Source organism: Cebus imitator, unplaced genomic scaffold (genome assembly GCF_001604975.1).
Source record: "Cebus imitator isolate Cc_AM_T3 unplaced genomic scaffold, Cebus_imitator-1.0 Scaffold18, whole genome shotgun sequence".
Taxonomy (NCBI): domain Eukaryota; kingdom Metazoa; phylum Chordata; class Mammalia; order Primates; family Cebidae; genus Cebus; species Cebus imitator.
The window spans coordinates 19,292,749-19,312,090 of record NW_016107333.1 but is presented as its reverse complement, the minus strand read 5'-3'; the positions used below and the strand labels follow the sequence as shown (position 1 = coordinate 19,312,090).

General features: G+C 39.6%; 1 protein-coding gene across 1 annotated transcript in view; it reads left to right on the top strand.

Annotated features, from left to right (window-relative positions):
• Positions 1 to 11,727, top strand: part of GNPTAB (N-acetylglucosamine-1-phosphate transferase subunits alpha and beta) — an 81,947-nt gene extending 70,220 nt beyond the window's left edge. Inside the window, exons 17-20 of the mRNA XM_017516658.2 lie at positions 164 to 262; positions 3,876 to 4,043; positions 8,148 to 8,238; positions 9,971 to 11,727. Of these exons, the coding sequence (XP_017372147.2) occupies positions 164 to 262; positions 3,876 to 4,043; positions 8,148 to 8,238; positions 9,971 to 10,048 (436 nt within the window). The 3' untranslated portion in view covers positions 10,049 to 11,727. The remainder of the gene's footprint in view (positions 1 to 163; positions 263 to 3,875; positions 4,044 to 8,147; positions 8,239 to 9,970) is intronic.
• The last annotated feature ends 7,615 nt before the right edge of the window (positions 11,728 to 19,342 follow it).

The following is a 19,342-nucleotide window of genomic DNA, read 5'->3' as shown; positions in this document are numbered from 1 at the left end:
TTGTCTATTAAGCATTCTTCTGAAACTTATCTGAAGATTGTTTGCTGTATTAGTATTAAAAGTTTAAGTTATTCTGTGGATGTTGAGTCCACTGAAGTTTTAAAAAATGTCTTTTCTATTGAAATTTCATTTTTACATTCTTCAAATATGTTTTGATAATTAGGTTTGAAATCATGGGAGAAGAAGAAATCGCTTTTAAAATGATTCGTACCAATGTTTCTCATGTGGTTGGCCAGTTGGATGACATAAGAAAAAACCCTAGGTACTGATTTATATATATAATTTTTAGTTATGCAAATAAACCTGAATAAAAGGCAGTGGGACTGGAGAGAAGAGAGTAGCTTATTTCTGTATGGAACAGACAGAAAGGCTTAACAGTGGAGGTAGTGTTGGAGCAGGGGGTTGACTGAGAGATGGGAGTTGCAAGTTGAGGTCGGGTCCTTTATGCAGAGGGAAGAGCCTGGACTTCTAAGAACTGGGTTCTATTAATAACATGCTGTTCAGGGAGACCCAGGGTCAGATTGTATTGTGGGGAGATGAGGCCAGGCAGCTGAGACATTCTAGAAATGCTTTTTTAGCATTATGGCATTTCTAAAAAGGTGCTTCCAGAACAGTTGTTTAGATGGTTAGATTTATCTTGGCAATTCAAAGTAAAGTTCAGATTAGCTTTTGAGGAAAAAGGAATGCTACCATAAATGTGAACATTAATCCAGTATGCTCCAGCCATTTTTGGGAGATGAATAAATTTTCATCTAAAGCCTTAACAGTTTCTTTACCAGCTCCTTAACTGTTACTTTAGCAGGTTTGATAAAATGTGCTAAAAGTATGCATTTTTTAGTTTTTAACTTTAGTGGGAAATAGGTGTTTCATCAACTTCTTTGGAAAATAAAGACACTGGCATATAAACTAGATTTTTTTGAGACAGGATCTCACTCTGTTGGCCAAGCTGGAGTGCAGTGATGGAAACACAGCTCTGTAGCCTGGACCTCTTGGGCTCAAGCATTCTTCACACCTCAGCCTCCTGAATAGCTGGAACCATAGGCATGAGCTGTTGTACCCAGCTAAAATTGAGTATTTTTGATTTCTGAGTTCTTAAAATGCATTTGGAGGTCTTTAGTTTTACCTCACTGAAGTTAGGATTTTAAAATTATAAATGATCAGAGATGTGAACCTTATTGACATTTTAAAGCCATTGTATTTTTTCTACAAATTCTGTTGTTGTTTGGAGGAGAAAGAAATTGGAATTTTGAGAAAAATAAAAATATCTTTAATGTTTACCTAGTGTCTTCAAATCCAGTAAAATACTTGATTTTTTACAAAATGTTTCCCACAAGCCAAGCAAACCATAAGCTTCAATAATTATTACCCAGTGTACAGCCCTCTTTGCATATGCCGTTCCCTCCACTTGAAGTGTACTGTTTTAATTTTTTTAAATAACTTCAGCTTTTAAGAACCAATTTTGATGGGAGCACAGAATTCTTCCCATTCTCTTGATGAGCTCTCTCAGTCATGAATAGTAATAATGTGAGAATTTGCAGTTTTTAGTTGTAGCCTATACTTTTATGTCTTTGTGCCAGTTTGGAAAGTTGTCGTGTTAGAGTGTTCATAGATATTTCCATGGTACTTAAAAGGACAGGGGTTTAGTAAAAAGACTCATGGCAAGCCAGGCTTTTATCACAGTGTGCCAGGCCCAGCTGTCTCTTGTGTACCTGAACAGATTTTATCGTTAACCCTTGTTTGTTTTACTTTGATGAAGGCTCATTTAAGTCACGCATGGAAAACTAGACTTCAAACTGACTTAAGCTTTAAGGACATATTCATCCCGTTAATAGGGAGTCTGGGATAGACAATATCCAGGCTTTGTTTTTCTCTGACTTTCTTAGCTCTGCTTGTGGTAGCTTCATTGTCAGATCACAGACCATTAACAAATTCAAGAACTTTAACAATGATTAAATAATACCATCTAATAGCCTGTCTTCAGATTCCCTAGTTGCCTCTAGATGCCCTTGATAGCTGTTGTCTGCCTTTTTTGTTTGTTTTTATTCCTAGATACAGTCAAGACTCGTGTGTTATATTAGGTTAACATAGCTCTTTAGTATCCTTTAATTTAAAGCAGTCTCCAGGTTTAGAGAAAGATGAATGAGCTTTCTTTCACATACCCACCACTTGTCTTCTTTCTTATTTACTTCCATTTTATATTTGTTTACTTCCATTTATATTTGACCTCGTTTTATCTAAACACATCTACTCCATCACTGCTTCCCGATTAATTTTAAGTGAATCTCAAACATTGTATCATTTTAGCTCTACATTGTTGTATGTATTCCTAAAATATCAGGATTCTTAAAAATATAAACACAGTACCATTATCACCCTAAAAAAATCAATAATGGTTCCTTAATATGACCAACTACTTTGTCAATTTACACCTTCCACTGTTAACTTTCGTAAAGACTTATGTGTTTTTTTGGTTTTTAAGTTTGTTGGTTTGAAGTTAAATCTATGGGTTTTCCCTCCATCTCTTTTTTTACCCATATAATTTTTTGCATGTGTATATGAATAAATCTGATTATAGATTCTATAGCTATTTTACACTTTGTCCTTCTCGGATTGAATCCTAGTTATTTAACATGTTTCTATGTCTCTTATATTTCCCATAAATTGGTAGTTGGATCTGAAGGCTTTATCAGGTTTGTTTATTTTTTTTAATTTTGGCAAATCTACTTCAAAAGTGTTGGTATCCCTACAAGCCATTTTAATGGGCCTTCAGTTTAATGACCTTTGCCTTGAAAGGAACTTGAAACAAGCAAGGAAGCACCACTGTAATCTGCTTTTTTGCCAGTCTCTAGCATCTTACAGGTTGGTTAGAGACATGCAGAAATTATCAAATTCATAGAGTCTTTAGCTATACGGCACTCTCTCTCTCTCTCAATTATTTACATGATTTTTCTTTGTAATATAACTATCAGTTCAGAGAACTTGGTTTTTATTTTTTATTTTTTAATTTTTTTTGAGACAGAGTCTCACTCTATCACGCAGGCTGGAGTGCAGTAGTGCAGTCTCAGCTCATTGCAACCTGTGCCTCCCAAGTTCAAGCAATTCTCGTGCCTCAGCCTCCCGAGTAGCTGTGATTACAGGTGTGTGCAACCATGCCTGGCTAATTTTTTTTTTTTTTTTTAGTAGAGGTAGGGTTTTGCCATGTTGGCCAGACTGGTCTCAAATTCCTGACCTGCTGGGATTACAGGCATGAGTCACCATGCATGGCTGTCAGAGAACTTGGTTTTAGGTAACTTATTATTGTCTTTTTTTTCCCCCCTCACTGCAGCAGCCTCTGCCTCCTGGGTTCAAGCAATTCTCCTGCCTCAGCTTCCCAAATAGTTGGAACTATAGGCACACCCTGTAGTTCTGGCTAATTTTTGTATTTGTAGTAGAGATGGGGTTTTGCCATGTTGGTCACATTGGTCTCAAACTCCTAATCTCAGGTGATCTGCCTGCCTCTGCCTCCCAAAGTGCTGGGATTACAGGCATGAGCAATGGTACCTGGCTACTGATTGTCTTTCCTAGCTGCTAACAAAATATTCTAGTCAGTTAACTACATTTATTGAACAATTAAGTCAGGATACTCTAAATGGAAATCACTAAATTAATTTAATCCCACAGCTAAAAGGCCATCTACCCTAGTTCTCTTGTTTTATAGGTGAGGAATATCTAAAGAAAAATTTTATAGAGGGTCATTCCCCTAGAGAATCATATTAGCAAATGTACCAATTTAAGACATAAGTCCATTTAAAGTAAATTTGAAATTCATATTCCTTGTTTTATTAGGTCAGGATTATCTGTATGTAACCAATAACCCTGGCTCTCTGTTATTTCAGGAAGTTTGTTTGCCTAAATGACAATATTGACCACAATCATAAAGATGCCCAGACAGTGAAGGCTGTTCTCAGGGACTTCTATGAATCCATGTTCCCGATACCTTCCCAGTTTGAGCTGCCAAGAGAGTATCGAAATCGTTTCCTTCATATGCATGAGCTGCAGGAATGGTAAATTCTCATGTTTCATATATGCATGTGTGTGTATAGATACATGCACATATATCTATATGTTAGTGATGAAATGTTTTTTGATTAAATTTCTTTAATGTGTTATTTGCTCTGTAATTTCTTTGTATAGTTACAATTTTTATTGAGTTTAATATTAAAAAGACATTTGCATTTTAAGAGATTTGAAAAAATGTGTAACTGGATTCTTTCAGTCTAATTGGAACTTCATTAATTTATTGAACTGTTTGTTGACCAATGTGTAAGTGAAGGGATTGCTGAGTATAAAATGAGAGGTACACGAGGTCGTATGTGCTGAGTTGATAGTCAGAGACTTTGGGGAAAATGAATTAAACTAAGTGCTGAAGGCAGAATCTCAGAAAGTGGTAAGAAGGGAACAGTGAGCAAAAGCTTGGAGGTGAGAATGATCAGGGCAATTTGGGGGCTAGCCTGGCTTAGTTGGAGAATTCATACGCTGAAATAGTGGAGTGTAAACCTGGAAAGGTATTAGGAGCCATTTCATTCAGTACTTCAACAACCAGACTATCTGGTTAGCCTTTATAAACAACTGGGAAACTATAATGAGTAAAGGATTGAGTTAAGTGGTTTGTTTTGTTTTGTTTTGAGACAGAATCTTGCTCTGTCACCCAGGCTGGAGTGCAGTGGTGTGATGTCTGCTCATTGCAACCTCCACCTCCTGGGTTCAAGTGATTCTCGTAGCTGGGATTACAGGCCTGTGCCACCACACCCAGCTAATTTTTGTTATTTTTAGTAGAGACAGGGTTTCACCATGTTGGCTAGGCTGGTCTCGAACTCCTCGGCTCAAGCGATCCTCCCGCCTTGGCCTCCCAAAGTGCTGGGATTACAGGTGTGAGCCACCACGCCTGGCCCTAATTTTCATTCTTATATTTGTTAAATCAGCTAATTTATTGAGTATCTACTGTGGGAATAATCACTAGCAATATTGAGTGTTTAAGTAACAAGTACCTAAGACCTTTGTTTTTTTAACTGTAACATGGTACTTGACTAAGAGCTTTTCATGCATATCCTTATTTAACTCTTCTAACAACTCTGTAGTAGGTTCATTGTATCCTCAGCACAGCAACAGAAAGTAACTTGCACAAGGCATCTCAGCTCCTGAATATGGAAGTCCACATAGGAACCTGGGCAGTGCATTCCCCTGGTTCTGGCCTACAACACCTGCTAAGTCTTCTTCATCATCATCACTGCCATCAGAGTAGCTACCCTTTTTCCTGAGAACCTGTTGTATGCCAGACACTGTGCTGGGCAAGATATTTACTCTCTACAATTAAAAGTATCATTATTGCCATGTTACCGATGAGAACACAGTAATATGAGTTGAGTAACTTGCTCTAGCTGAAGTAGCTGTCAAGTGGCCGATCCAGCCTGACTCCCAACCCTCTGCACATTCCACTATATTCCAAAGCTGCTTTATAAGTTTTCTTCATCTTTCATTCTACTGCCATTGCCAACATTTAATTATAAAGATAATTTTATCTTTTGGTTTAGGAAGATTTTTGACCCTTTGCTTGCCTCTCTGTGCCAGGTGCAAGGAATGTTAAGATGAAAGACATGTGGAACCAGGCTTTGAGATGCTCACAGTCTATCCAGGGAGACAGCTACCAGGCAAATAGTGATACAGTATATTGAGGGCAGCAGTAAGGGTTCAATGCAGTTGGTGTACAGAGGAGGGACCAGCTGATTCTCTTAGGGGAAGGTGACATTTGACTTGGTTTTGAATTATGAAAATTACTTTTCCAGGTAAGAAAGAGCATTCCTGGTAGAAGAAATGGCATGTGCAAAGGCACAGAGGTATAAGACAGTCCTGTGTTGAGGAAAAAGAGAGACTGTGAAAGGCTGTATTTGAATTAGGCTTTTTTCTTTTGATAATGGACTCCCAGGACAGATTTTTTTAGAAGTTTGTCATGATCAGACTTCATGATTTGAGATAAGTAATACTAGTGTGGAGGTTGGAGTAGTAAAGAAGTTATTTAGAGTGGGGCAGGGTTGTCTGGGAACTGGAGGCAGGGAGACAAATAATAAGCATTTCAATAGTCCTAAAAACAGTCAGTCAGGTGAAACCAAGGACACTGCCTAGGTAATAAAGAGAAAGCAGTAAAGGACGAATTGGGAGACACTTCAGAGGGGAAATTGGCAGACCCTGGCACTAGAACTCCTTGGTATCTTGGAGTTGGGCAAATGAGACAATTAGAATGTATATTACTGCTATCTTTATGTTTTTATTTTCATAAGGAGAATTACTGAATCATGGAGCTGAAGTGGCAAGGAATGACTTCTTACCGTTTTCACTTTCCCTTGGCTCAGAGGAAAAAGATCTTTAGGTGGTTCTAAGTGTTAACTCCCCAAATCTAATTTGTGACTGAATTTACCCCCAAGGGTCTATTTAAATAAGAAAGGAGTAGGCTTAAGAGTTATTTGAAAGGACCTTGCTTTCTGTGCTATACAAATGGTATGAATCAGGTGTGGGTGCTCTTGTAGTCATTCCCCTGCCCTGTGGGCTGCTCGCTCCTCATTCTGCTCAGTTCTGTGTGTCGTCTCTCCCTGCTGGCTCTGCTTCCTAGAAACTCTTGTTTCTCTTTTCTTCCATGAGTTCATGCTCCCTGCCATCTTTCCCTGGTTTTCTGCATTGACTTTATTCCTGTTCTCACAGAAGTCCATTCCTTTTGGGATATAGTACTGTACAGCCATCTCTCTGGTTGTGTTTGTCTCTCCTGGTAGACTGTGAGCCCTCTTCTAGGGCACAGATGGTGTCTTACTGCCGAATCCACAGTGCCTCCCTAGTACATAGCAGGCGCTCAGTGGATGGATTCTCTGGCTGCTGGGGCAACGTGTTAGCTGTCTGTAGTCTGTGGCTGCTTAGCTCTTTAAGAATCCACATTGATTCTGAATGACACTAGACATTAGAATTGACAGAGCTGGTTATGATCCTATTAACAGATATGGGAAATACAGGGGGAAGAACCGTGTGTGGGAGAGTGCTGTTTTGGATGTGTGACTTGAGGTAGAGACACCCACGTCCAAACAGTGGAAAATGAGAATCTGTATTGGCACAGAGGCCAGAATTTGGTAGTTAACTAGCATATCTTCCAAACCTTGCGGTAAGCATTTTTATTTAATCTTTGTAACCAATTGTTCACTATTTCCAAATCACAGATGAGGAAACTGCTGTACCGCCTCTCTTTATCCCCAGTATTCTGTTGGCTCCAGGTCCAGTTGATTCTACCTCAGGAATGTCTCTTCGGTTGCTTATTTCTTTTGTCAGTGCTGCTTTTCTGGACTAAAACTAAACTACCTGCCTTCCTTGTTTGTCCATCCTTCAAATGGTCACCATGTTTACCCTGATTATGTCACATACACCCCCACCTCACCATTTCATCCACTTTCCCACTAGAGTGTTCTGTCCAGATCCCACAGTGTGGTTTTGCAGAGCAGCTGCAGTTCATACCGTCTCATCTTCACCTGGCTCAGTTCCCCCCATGCTGCTGCATGGATTCACTCCACTCAGTCCTGCAGGGCCCAGCTGGCCACTGTGCCACTCTACTGCTCCTTCCCTTTCTCAGCCTATGCTTTCTTTCCCCTCAAGGCTTACAGGAAATGCCACTATCTCTGTGGTGCTGTCCTCATTTCTCTAAGTTTTTCCACAAGACTTTGCTTTTGATAATGCATATTTCTGTCTTATGTGATGGCAAGTCATCAGTCAGCATGTCAGCAATGCCTCAGGTTTCTAAACACCTAAAGCAGGGACTTCATCTTGTTCATCTCTCTGTATCCACAGAAGTACTTATCAAGTAACCAAATGAATAAATGAATATGAATGAATACAAATGAAAGAGTGGTTTTGTTTAAGTGCCAGAAGTAATTTTCTTTTGAAGTCCTCTCCCCTCCTTGGATAACTTTACTAATTCAAGTATAGTGTTTACTATGACATAATAAAAAAATCTGAACTCATGTTGAAAATGTATATTGTGAGCGTTTTAGCACTGCAAGTAGTACATAAATAATACTTAACTAATGGTAGTGAAACCATATACAGAAGTACATAGTTGCTTTCTTCTCTCTGCACAGGAGGGCATATAGAGACAAATTGAAGTTTTGGACCCATTGTGTACTAGCAACATTGATTATGTTTACTATATTCTCGTTTTTTGCTGAACAGGTAAGTTTTATATGTTTTTATGTGGGTATTAAACAGTATTTCTCAGTATATTAGCATCTGAATGTTTTAGAAAATGATACACATTTACAATCAAAAGTACTAAGTACTGAGAGCTTTAGGATAAACGAATGGGCTTCTTGCTGCAGATGGAAGGAAATTTAGGAAACAGAGACTGGACAGGTGAACAGGACAGCCACTGAACCTTCATCTGCTTCCCAGGGAGTGTACATCTTATTTTTGATGTTTGTTACCATTGTTCCTGGCAGGTAAAAGTCTTAGGAAAAATCTCAGAAAGGCTGTACCTGCTTTTAGAGCAGAGGTCTAGTGAGGAACCTGTGAGTCTCCCGTGCTGACTTAGGATGGGGAAGTAATGGAGCCCTGACTAAAAGGGGCAGCTGGTGGTAGTGGAAAGGAAAAGGAGTGTCAGTCGTTCCTGTGTGTCATCTATAACAGCAGACAATAGGGAACTAGAGAGGCAGGAGAAGGGAAGGGCACGTTAAATCCCAGCACCCTGCTCTCTACCTACTGGAGTCACACCCCTTCCTCCTGCCATACCTACCACCCTCACAAACAAACCAGCCAATGCTGCCTCTTCCTCCCCTCCCAAATCCCAGCTGATCATTCAAACTGTGGCTTATGTTTGGGCAAAGCCCTGATTCCACCTAACGATGAAGGAACAAGCCAGTCCTACATGGTTGGAGAGAGGTAAGACAGGGTAAACATAAAGATCCCAGATGGAGAACATAAAGTACACATTTTAGGCTGGGCATGGTGGCTTATGCCTGTAATCCCAGCACTTTGGGAAGCTGTGGCAGGTGGATTCCTTGAGATCAGGAATTTGAAACCAGCCTGGCCAACATGGTGAAACCTCATCTTTACCAAAAATAAAAAATTAGCCAGGCCTGGTCATAGGCACCTGTAGTTTCAGCTACTCAGGAGGCTGAGGCAAGATAATCGCTTGAACCTGGGAGGTAGAGGTTGCGGTGAGCTGAGATCGTGCCACTGCACTCCAGCCTGAGCGACAGAGTGAGTAAGATTCTGTCTCAAAAAGGAAAAAAAAGAAACTACACATTTTTTAATTGAAATTTTATTATAATGTTGATGTGGTTTTCTATTTCAGATGTGTTATGGCTAAACTCTTTATGAGAAAAAAGTATTCAAGTTCTAAGCTACTAATTTAAAAATGAACTTTTATATTACAATCCATTTTTAAATTGGGTGTTGCCTGTGTTCTCCAGTGTTTGTGATTAAGTAGCGGGGAGAAATGCTGGTAGGATTTTCAATATAGGTATGTGGTTTATTTTTAATCCTATCTTAGAAATGTAGTCATTTTCAAACCCAGAGACAGTGTCTTATGGCTAAATAGAGCCAGTTTCCTTCAATAGAAAGACTTGACAAATGAACATCTTGAAAATAAATATGCCTTGGTAATAGCTGTGTTAAAGTCTGTAGTTGTAGGTCTTAGAAAAATGAAGCATGGGCCAAAATAATTTTAATCCTCTTGGGTCTCTTTGTGGGCCCATATCTAGGCGTATTGACCCTACAAAGCTAAATGAAACTAATGTTTGTTTTTGTTTTGGAAGAGGAATGATAGAGATTTGTTTATTGTCTGTTTTTTGTATATAACATTGTGGAAATGATTAAGGTTATATGGCTCTTAGAAAGTTTAATGCACTTTTACTCTTTCTTCAACATGAGAATTAAAATGCATTTTCTGTCTTTCATCATTTAGTTAATTGCACTTAAGCGGAAGATATTTCCCAGAAGGAGGATACACAAAGAAGCTAGTCCTGATCGAATCAGAGTATAGAAGATCTTCATTTGAAAACCATCTACCTCAGCGTTTACTGAGCATTTTAAAACTCAGCTTCACAGAGATATCTTTGTGATGTGATGCTTAGCAGTTTGGCCCAAAGAAGGAAAACATCTAGTACCATGCTGTTTTGTGGCATGAATATAGCCCACTGACCAGGAATTATTTAACCAACTCACTGAAAACTTGTGTGTTGAGCAGCTCTGAACTGGTTTTACTTTTAAAGAATTTGCTCATGGACCTGTCATCCTTTTTATAAAAAGGCTCACTGACAAGAGACAGCTGCTAATTTCCCACAGCAGTCATTGCAGACCAATACAAGAGGCCTGTGCCAGCTGGGAATGATTGCTGAGAGGTCCCAGTCTTTGCATTCCAAAGCCTTTTGCTAAAGTTTTGCACTTTTTTTTTTTCATTTCCTATTTTTAAAATAAGTAGTTACTAAGTTAACTAGTTATTCTTGCTTCTGAGTATAATGAATTGGGATGTCTAAACCTATTTTTATAGATGTTATTTAAATAATGCAGCAATATCATCTCACTGACAATACCTAAATTATGAGTTTTATTAACGTTTAAGACTGTAAATGGTCTTAAACCACTAATAACTACTGAAGAGCTCAGTGATTGACGTAAGAAATTATTTGTAATTATTGACTTCAGCCCCTACAAATACTATGATTTCATGTGCAGGTTTAATTTCAAAGGGCTAGAGTTAAGTAACAGTGCTGCTTACCAGATGTAATTATGTTTTGGAAATGTACATATTCAAACAGAAGTGCCTCATTTTAGAAATGAGTAGTGCTGATGGCACTGGCACAGTACAGTGTTGTCTTGTTTGATACTCTTTGGTATATTCCAGTAGCTATCCCTCTTAGCTGGTTTTAGATAAAGCAGAGGCCAGCAAACTTCTCTGTATAAGGCTGGATAGTAAATTATTGCAGGCCACCTATGTCTTTGTCATATATTCTTTGTTGTTTAGTTTGCTTTTTTCAAACAGCCCTCTAAAAATGTAAAAACAATGTTTAGCTTGCAGCTGTACAAAAACAGGCCACCAGCCAGATTTGACCCTCAGGCCATCATTTGCCAATCACTGAGAATTAGTTTTTTGTTTTGTTTTGTTTTGTTTATTGAGACGGATTCTCGCTCTTTCACTCAGGCTAGAGTACAGTGGTATAATCTCAGCTCACTGCAACCTCCGCCTCCTAGATTCAAGCAGTTCTCCTGTCTCAGCCTCCAGAGTAGCTGGAACTACAGGTGCACACCACCACACCCAGCTAATTTTTGAAGTTTTAGTAGAGACGGGGTTTCACCATATTGGTCAGGCTGGTCTCGAACTCCTGACTTCAGGTGGTCCACCCACCTCTGCCTCCCAAAGTGCTGGGGTTACAGGCGTGAGCCACTGCACCCAGCTGAGAATTAGCATTTTTATGTATGGTTAAACCTTGGTGTCTAGCCATATTTTATTTATGTCACAATACAATAGATTTGTGGAGACCAGATTCCAAGAGCTTCTTTTGAACTCTAACAGGTATTTTAGATCGTGTTCTCAATAGTATTCTTTCGAAATGGCATACATCTTTTGTACAAAGAACTTGAAATGTAAATCTGTATTTGTGCTGTAAGAGTTGTGTATTTCAAAAACTGAAATCTCATAAAGAGTTAAATTTTTGTCTGACACTTTGATTTTTAAATCTTTGAGGATTGAGTGTACTGTTACCCAGATTCAGCAGTCACTTGAGTACCTTTACTGTATATCAGGTTCTATGCTGAACATTACTAAAATTAAGTAGAAAGTAAGGAAAGATTAGTATTATGCAGAAGAATGTTGCTTCATGGGGGAAAATAGGTTCTAAATGGAATTTATCGTGTCAAAATTTGGGAGGCTATCTGGGTATCATTTTAAAAGCTAAGAATTTACTCTAGAAAAGTTAGAGAAATGAATATTTGGCTATAATGACTATTTCTGTGGTTAGATGAATATAGTCCATAGCTAATTAGGAGCTTGATAATGGGATGGACAATACAATTGTAGGCCATTCATAGACTCATTCTAATGATTCTGTGATTCAGTAGAATCATTAGCATAGAGGAACCTTAGAAGTTGATGAGCAGTCAGATATTCAGAATCATTAGTTCAAATCAAATCCTATAGAAGATCACTGTGTTGTAGTCTTTCTGTGCTGCTGTAACAAAATACCTCAGACTGGGTAATTTACAAAGAACAGAAATTAGTTTTCTTATAGTTCTGGAGGCTGAGAGTCTAAGATCGATTGGCTAGCAGGTTTGGTTGTCTGATGAGGGCTGCTTTCTGCTTCTAAGCTGGCTTCTTGAATGCCGTATCCCCACAGAGCAGAAGGGCAAGAAGGCATAAGCTGCCTCTGTCAAGCCCTTTAATAAAGGCATCTAATTGAATTCATGAGGGCTCTGTTCCCATGACTTAATCACCCTCTGAAAGCCCTATCTCATAATACTTTTGAATTTCTAATTAAGTTTCAATATAAATTTTGGACAGATAAAAACATTAACCACAGCATTCTGTGATACAGAAGAAGAAAAGCTGCTGTTCCTACCCGATTCTCAAGGTGTTGCCTCTAGCTCTCAGCTGCTTCAAGCAGAGTTTCAAAACAACTATCTGGACCAAACCTTGCTTTTTATTGGCAAGGACACCAAGGACGGGGGATTACATGACTTGCTCAAGGTGTTACAACCAGTTACAGGCAGAGGTACTGTGGGAACCCAGGTTGTCCCTCTTTTCTGTCCCCACCAACCCATGTTGGCTCCCCAGGACTGTGGCACGTGTGGGTGAAGAGCACACCTTGCAGTCAGACTATGGGAGTTCAAGTCCTGGATTCTGGACACTGCTTGCTATGATTTAGCTTTCTCTGCCAAATTGTGGGAAGCAATACTGGTAACTACCACAGAGGCTTATGGTGATAATTAAAGGAAATGACATGTGCAACACACCCAGTCCAGTGCCTGGCAAATAGTCCTGCCTGCTAAACGTCAGTGGTGATGATGGTAATGATGAAAGTTTGAGTAAAAGATTGTTGTCCAGGCCAGAGGTGAGGCTCCTAGTCTAGTCATTAGGGTGAAATGATTACATTGCTCTTAGCTAAGAAAGTGACACATTTTCTAATTAAAAAGAGGATTTTTAATCAACCTTATGTCTTCGAAAGTGATTTTTTGTTTGTTTGTTTCTTTTGAGACAGGATCTCACTTTGTCACACCAGGCCTGGAGAGCAGTGGCGTGATCTCAGCCCACTGCAGCCTCTACCTTCCAGGCTCAAGCAGTCCTCTCACCTAGCCGCCTGAGCAGCTCTGACTACAGGTGTGCTCCACCATACCTGACTAAGTTTATTTTTTTTGTAGAGACAAGCCCTCACTATGTTATCCAGGCTATCTTGAACTCCTGGGCTCAACCAATACTCCTGCCTTGGCCTTGCATGGTGCTGGGATTATAGGTGTGAGCCACTGTGCCTGGAAAAAGTTTTCATTTTAAAAAGTCTTTCTCCATATGCCAAAAAGTATACAAATAATAACTAACAGATCAAGGATTTAAACTAAGTGTCGCTACTTAGGTCAAAACATCTAAGGAAGAAACTGCACCAATCCCACACAAATTCTTCCACAGAGCATAAAAAAGGAAAATACAGTACCATCCAACTCATCACTTGCAACACAATCCCAACACTAAAACCTGGCTCAGATATCACAAAACAAAAACCATGGGCAGTCTACTGCAAAAGAATCTCAAACAAAACACTAGCAAGCCAAATTCGGTTATTCCCAAAAGAACAGTACGTCACAGTAAGCCATGCCTACTCCAGGAATGCAAATTTGGCCCAACACTTGAAAATCAATTCACCACATCAGCAGGACCAAAAGAGAAACTGCATGATAATCTCAACAGATCTTTCTTTAAAAAAGACCAGCAGAAAATTCTCATCTGCTTAACAGTTACCAAGACTTTGACACATTTGTTCACTCTCTTTATCTGTTTTTTTGTGATATCTTTTAAGGGAAATCCCAGGCTTCATGGTGACATGAGTACAGAGCTGTGGTGGTTAAATGGATGTGAAGGGGGCTTCTTGTCAGTATAACTGCTATTCTCTCACTTGCCCTGATAACAGCTACATCTTACTGCACACATTCTATGTGCTAAGTGCTTTATGTTCATAACCTTGTTTCATCCACATCATATCCCCATTTATCAGTAAGGGAACTGGGGCCTAACTAGGTTTAGTGCCTCAACTAAGGTCTCACTATTAAGTGACAGAGACAGCTTTTCCACCCGTCTCTACAAAATTAATTTTTAGCTACTAAATAAACTTGGATTGCAAGGGACAAATCTAACTCAAGTTTCTTAAGGAAAAACAGGGGTACAGGAGGAACTATTGCTCAGCACCATCCATCTGTGCCTCTCTATGCACAGCAGCTTTTCTCTCCTTAGTGAGGACACAGCAGCTTCTGGCTCACATCCTCCAGAGAGGCGAGGAAGCTTCCTCTCTGGCTTCAATATAGAAAACCCAGTGGGAGATGAGTTACTGTGATTGGCTCATTCTAGACTCTGTGCCTACCTCTGTAGCCAGAAGGATGGAGATTTTTACCAAAGGAAGGAGGGAAGGGATGCTGGGCTGACAAAAACATCACCTTCCAGCTTCACAGATTAGAAATTGGTGCATGTAGAAGACCAAATTCCTGGATTAGGTATTCAAGGTGAAGGCAAGTCACCATACTTGAAAACAACTGGAAAAATCAAATGTGTTGATACAGAATACAGTGAAACTTGTAAATATTTCATTACTGAAAGGATTCAAAAAAATGTTTGTAAAGCATTAGTACAGTACCTGCCACATAATAAATGCACCATAAATGGTGCATTTATTGCACCATTTGTGCAATAATGGTGCATAAATTGGTCCCAACAGGAATCCTGCTTGTCCTCTCTTGCCAGCCTCATTCTTAGCCTCATAGTCCATCAGCCACATTGCATTCTTTAAAATGCAGATTTCCCAGATAACCCCGCACAGAGTTAACTTGGTAGAAGCCTGGAAATCTGCATTCTATCACCTTCCACCCCTCCCCACTGTGTCAGGTAATCCCGACACTGGCTGGTCTATGAACTGCACTTTGAGAAACTGACATTTGAAGCTATGTACATATATGAGAACACTGAGAGAAAGAGTATCAATTGAGAAAACTGAGTAAAACCAAGCTTTGGGCAACTCCAACAAGTAAGAGTTCTTTGAATGAGGAGGAGCTAGCTAAGATCCTCAGAAGTTGCTAGAATGGTAACAGGAGACTGTGTAAACTGTGCAAACCAAAGGAAGATTGAAAGGAGGGAGAAAAACCAGAGTGGTAAACCGGAGTGGTCAACAGTGCTGACTGCTGCCAAGAGTCAAGTGAGATGACCAGAGAATGTCCATTTGATTTAACAAGATGGGATCGCTGGTGACTTTAGAGCAAGAACCATTTTAGATTAGTGGTGAGGGCCAAAGTTGGTTTAGATTGGCTTAAAGAATACATGGAGTTTGGTGTGGTGGCTCACAAATGCTGCTGGCTCACACCAAATTGCAATCACAGCATTTTGGGAGGTTCAGGTGAGCAGATCACTTGAGGTCAGGAGTTCAAGACAAAAATTAGCTGGGCCTGGTGGTGCACACCTATAATCCCAGCTACTGGTCGCTGAGGCAGGAGAATCACTTGAACCTAGGAGGTAGAGGTTGCAGTAAACTAAGATTGCATCATTGCACACCAGCTGGGCAGCAGAGTGAGACTTCGTGTCAACAACAAAAGAAGAGTACATGGGAGGTGAAGAAATTGAGGCAACAGTCTTAAGATAATTCTTTCTTAGAATTCTGGCTGCAAGAGGAAGAGATAGGGGAAGAGTAGTTGTTTTGGAAATAAGGCCCAGGTTTTCTTTTTTTTTTTTTTTTTTGTAAGTTGTGAGAGATGTATTTGTAAAGGTGAATGGGAGAGATGGAGCAGAGAAAGAGAGGCTGAAGATACAGAACAGAGAGAAGTATGGGTAGTTAAGATTCCTGGAAGACAAGAGGCCATGGAACTGAGAACAGAAGGACATCTCCCCTAGTCTAACAGGGGGAAGGACAGACACAAATGCAGGCCTTCCTGCCTGCTTGCTTGCTTTCCTTCTTTCTTTCTTTCTTTTCATTCTTTCTTTTTCTTTCCCTTCCTTTCCTTCCTTCCTCCCTTCCTTCCCTCCCTCCCTCCCTCCCTCCCTCCCTCCCTCCCTTCCTTCCTTCCTTCCTTCCTTTCCTTCCTTTCTTTTTTTTGAGAGAGAGTTTTGCTCTTCTTGCTCAGGCTGGAGTGCAATGGCATGATCTCGACTTACTGCAACCCCTGCCTCCCAGGTTCAAGTGATTTTTCTGCCTCAGCCCCCCGAGTAACTGAGATTACAGGCATGCACCGCCAATCCAGTTTAGTTTTTTATTTTTAGTAGAGACAGGGTTTCTCCATGTTGGTCAGGCTGGTCTCGAACTCCTGACCTCAGGTGATCCACCTGCCTCAGCCTCTCAAAGTGCTGGGATTATAGGCATGAGCCACTGCGCCTGGCCAGGTTTTAGGTTTCATGGCAGAAGTTTTGGGGTTTTATGTCTGAACTACATCCTAAGAAAAATAAATAGAAAAAGGGTCGAATACTGAGTGTGAAGGGGGAGTTGAGAAGGGAAGTAACAGTCTTGAAGGTTGAGTAGAGTAGAAAAGGCTTAAAATGGTAATTGAGAATGACTTGGCCAGAGGAAAATGGGAGAACTGGAGCAATGTTAAGGGCCCATTTGAGACTGGAACTCATAAATTTAAAGTACAAATTTGCCCTATTAAGTGATTTTCTCTTGAGGCATAGGAACAGGGGCAGGAACAGAGGAAGACAGGGGAAGGGGAGTAAGGAAAGGGAAGAAATAAGGTGCAGACTTTCCAATTACAATATCTAAAAATGGGGTGGAGAAAGCTGCACTGAAATGAATAGTGGCATTTGCACAAAGACTTGAAGGAGAAGGGGGCAAGCCATGTGTATAACCTGAATTCCAAACTAGGTACTAGGTAAAGACAGTAAGATAAAGGACGATTACAAGTCAGTCTCAGTCACGAAAATGGACACAAAATGCTGAATAAACCTTGTGCTTAAAGACTTAACCCATCATGATCAACTCAGGCTTAATAACAGAAATAAAATTTCAGTTTAACATTAGAAAAAATATGCAAATCTTATTTACCACTTTAACAAAGGAAAAAATTCATATGATCATTTCGATAGCTATAGTGTGATAACCTGCTTTTTGCCAGCTAAAACTCTTTCTCAGACTAAAAGCTGTTCAGGCTTTATGTTAGCTTCCTGAGCCGGATAGACTCCATCTTAGCTTCATTTTAGTTATTTTCCCACCATTAAGTATGTAACTATAGTATGTAGCTGGGGGCAGGCTGACACTGGGTACCTCCAGGAATGCATTTGTTGATAAGAGGCCAAGTTAAGTGGTACCCACAGAGCCTGGGAATGCAGGTGCTGTCGAGTGCCCAGAGCCCCTGTTATCTATAAGTTGTATGTCTTTCATAACAGCTTTACCCCTTGCACCTGGCACTGTTTTATTTCTCATGTACTAGTTTATCTTTTAACTTTTTGCTTACTCTGCTTTTGTGAAAAATTTGCTTCAGTTAGGTTCCCCTCCCTTTTAAAACTAGAGTATAAAAGACCACCTAACTTTTTCTTAGGGGCCAAGAGAATTTGGGGCGTTAGCCACCTCTCTGTCACCGGCATAAGAAAGGACTCATAATTCAATCTCAGAGTGTGGCAAATTCCTTGACTCACTCAGGTACAACAATAGAAAAGACTCTAATCATTGCAACACTCGTTCATGATTTAAAACAAGACAAAAACAAGAAAGGAATGAACAGACTTAGCAAACTAAGAGTTTAGAATTGAAGATAAATTTTCAAAAAGGGCAACTACCAAAAAGCTACATACAGTATCATTGTTATTAATAGAAACTTTAGAAGGATGCCCTTTAAGATAGGAAAGAAGACAAGAATGTCTGTATCAGTGCCTCTATTCATCTTTGTACTAAAGATCCCAGTCAGTGCATTCAGAAAAGGAAAAAAAAACTAAGGAGTGAAAAGGAAAAAACAAAATGTCATTATTCACAGATGATATGATTATAAAATCCTAGATTCTACTAAATTATTAGGAGTAATGAGTATAACAAGCTACTAAATATAAGAATATCAGAAAGCAATTACATTTTTACATATCAGTGGCAATTAGAATAGCAACAAAATATGTTATTTATAAATATCTAATAAAACGTGTAAAACTTACATAGATAAAAAGATTAATTGAATGATATTAAATACATTCTAAATAAATTGAAAATATACTATGTTCAAGAATAGGAAGACTTAGTTCTCTTTAAATTGATTTATAAATTCTATGAAATTCCAGTACAAATCCAGCAAGTTTCTTTTAATGGATGTTGGAAGAGCGATTCTAAAATTACTTAAGAAGCAAAAGTTCAAGAATATACAGGATACTTATGAAGAAAAAATAAGGTCTTATATTTGTCCTATAGATACCAAACGTTTAATAAAGCCGGAGTGATGAAAACTGGTTGTGGCACAGAGGTAGGCAAACTAACTAGTGGAACAGGCTAGGAAGCTGACTTAAGAACATATGAAAACTTGACATATGACGTAGGTGATCTAGGGAGAGCACACACTTTTCAATAAATGATCATAAAACAGTTGGTTTCCACATGGGGGGAAAAGTAATTGGATCCCATCTGACACCATGCACAAAAATCAATTTAGAGGAATGAAGTCTTAAAAATGAAAAATAAAACCTTAAAACTTTTACAGAAACTATAGGGGAATATTTTTATGACTTCAGAGTAATGATACATTTCTTTGAAAAGACACAGAAAAACAAACCATAAATATTAATACCCAGCATATATAAAGGCCTACGAAAGAATAAGAAACTTGTGTGGGGCGCGGTGGCTCACTCCTTAATCCCAGCACTTTGGGAGGCTGAGGTGGGAGGATCACTTGAGGTCAGGAGTTCAAGACCAGCCTAAGCCTACATGGTGAAGCCCCATCTCAAAATTAGCTGGGCATTGTGGGGCAGGCGGGGGTGGGGGGGGACGGTGGCATCTGTAATCCTAGCTACTCAGGAGGCTGAAGCAGGAGAATTGCTTGAACCTGGGAGGCGGAGGTTGCAGTGAGCCAAGATTGCACCACTGTATTCCAACCTGGGTGACAGAGCAAGACTCCATCTCAAAAAAAA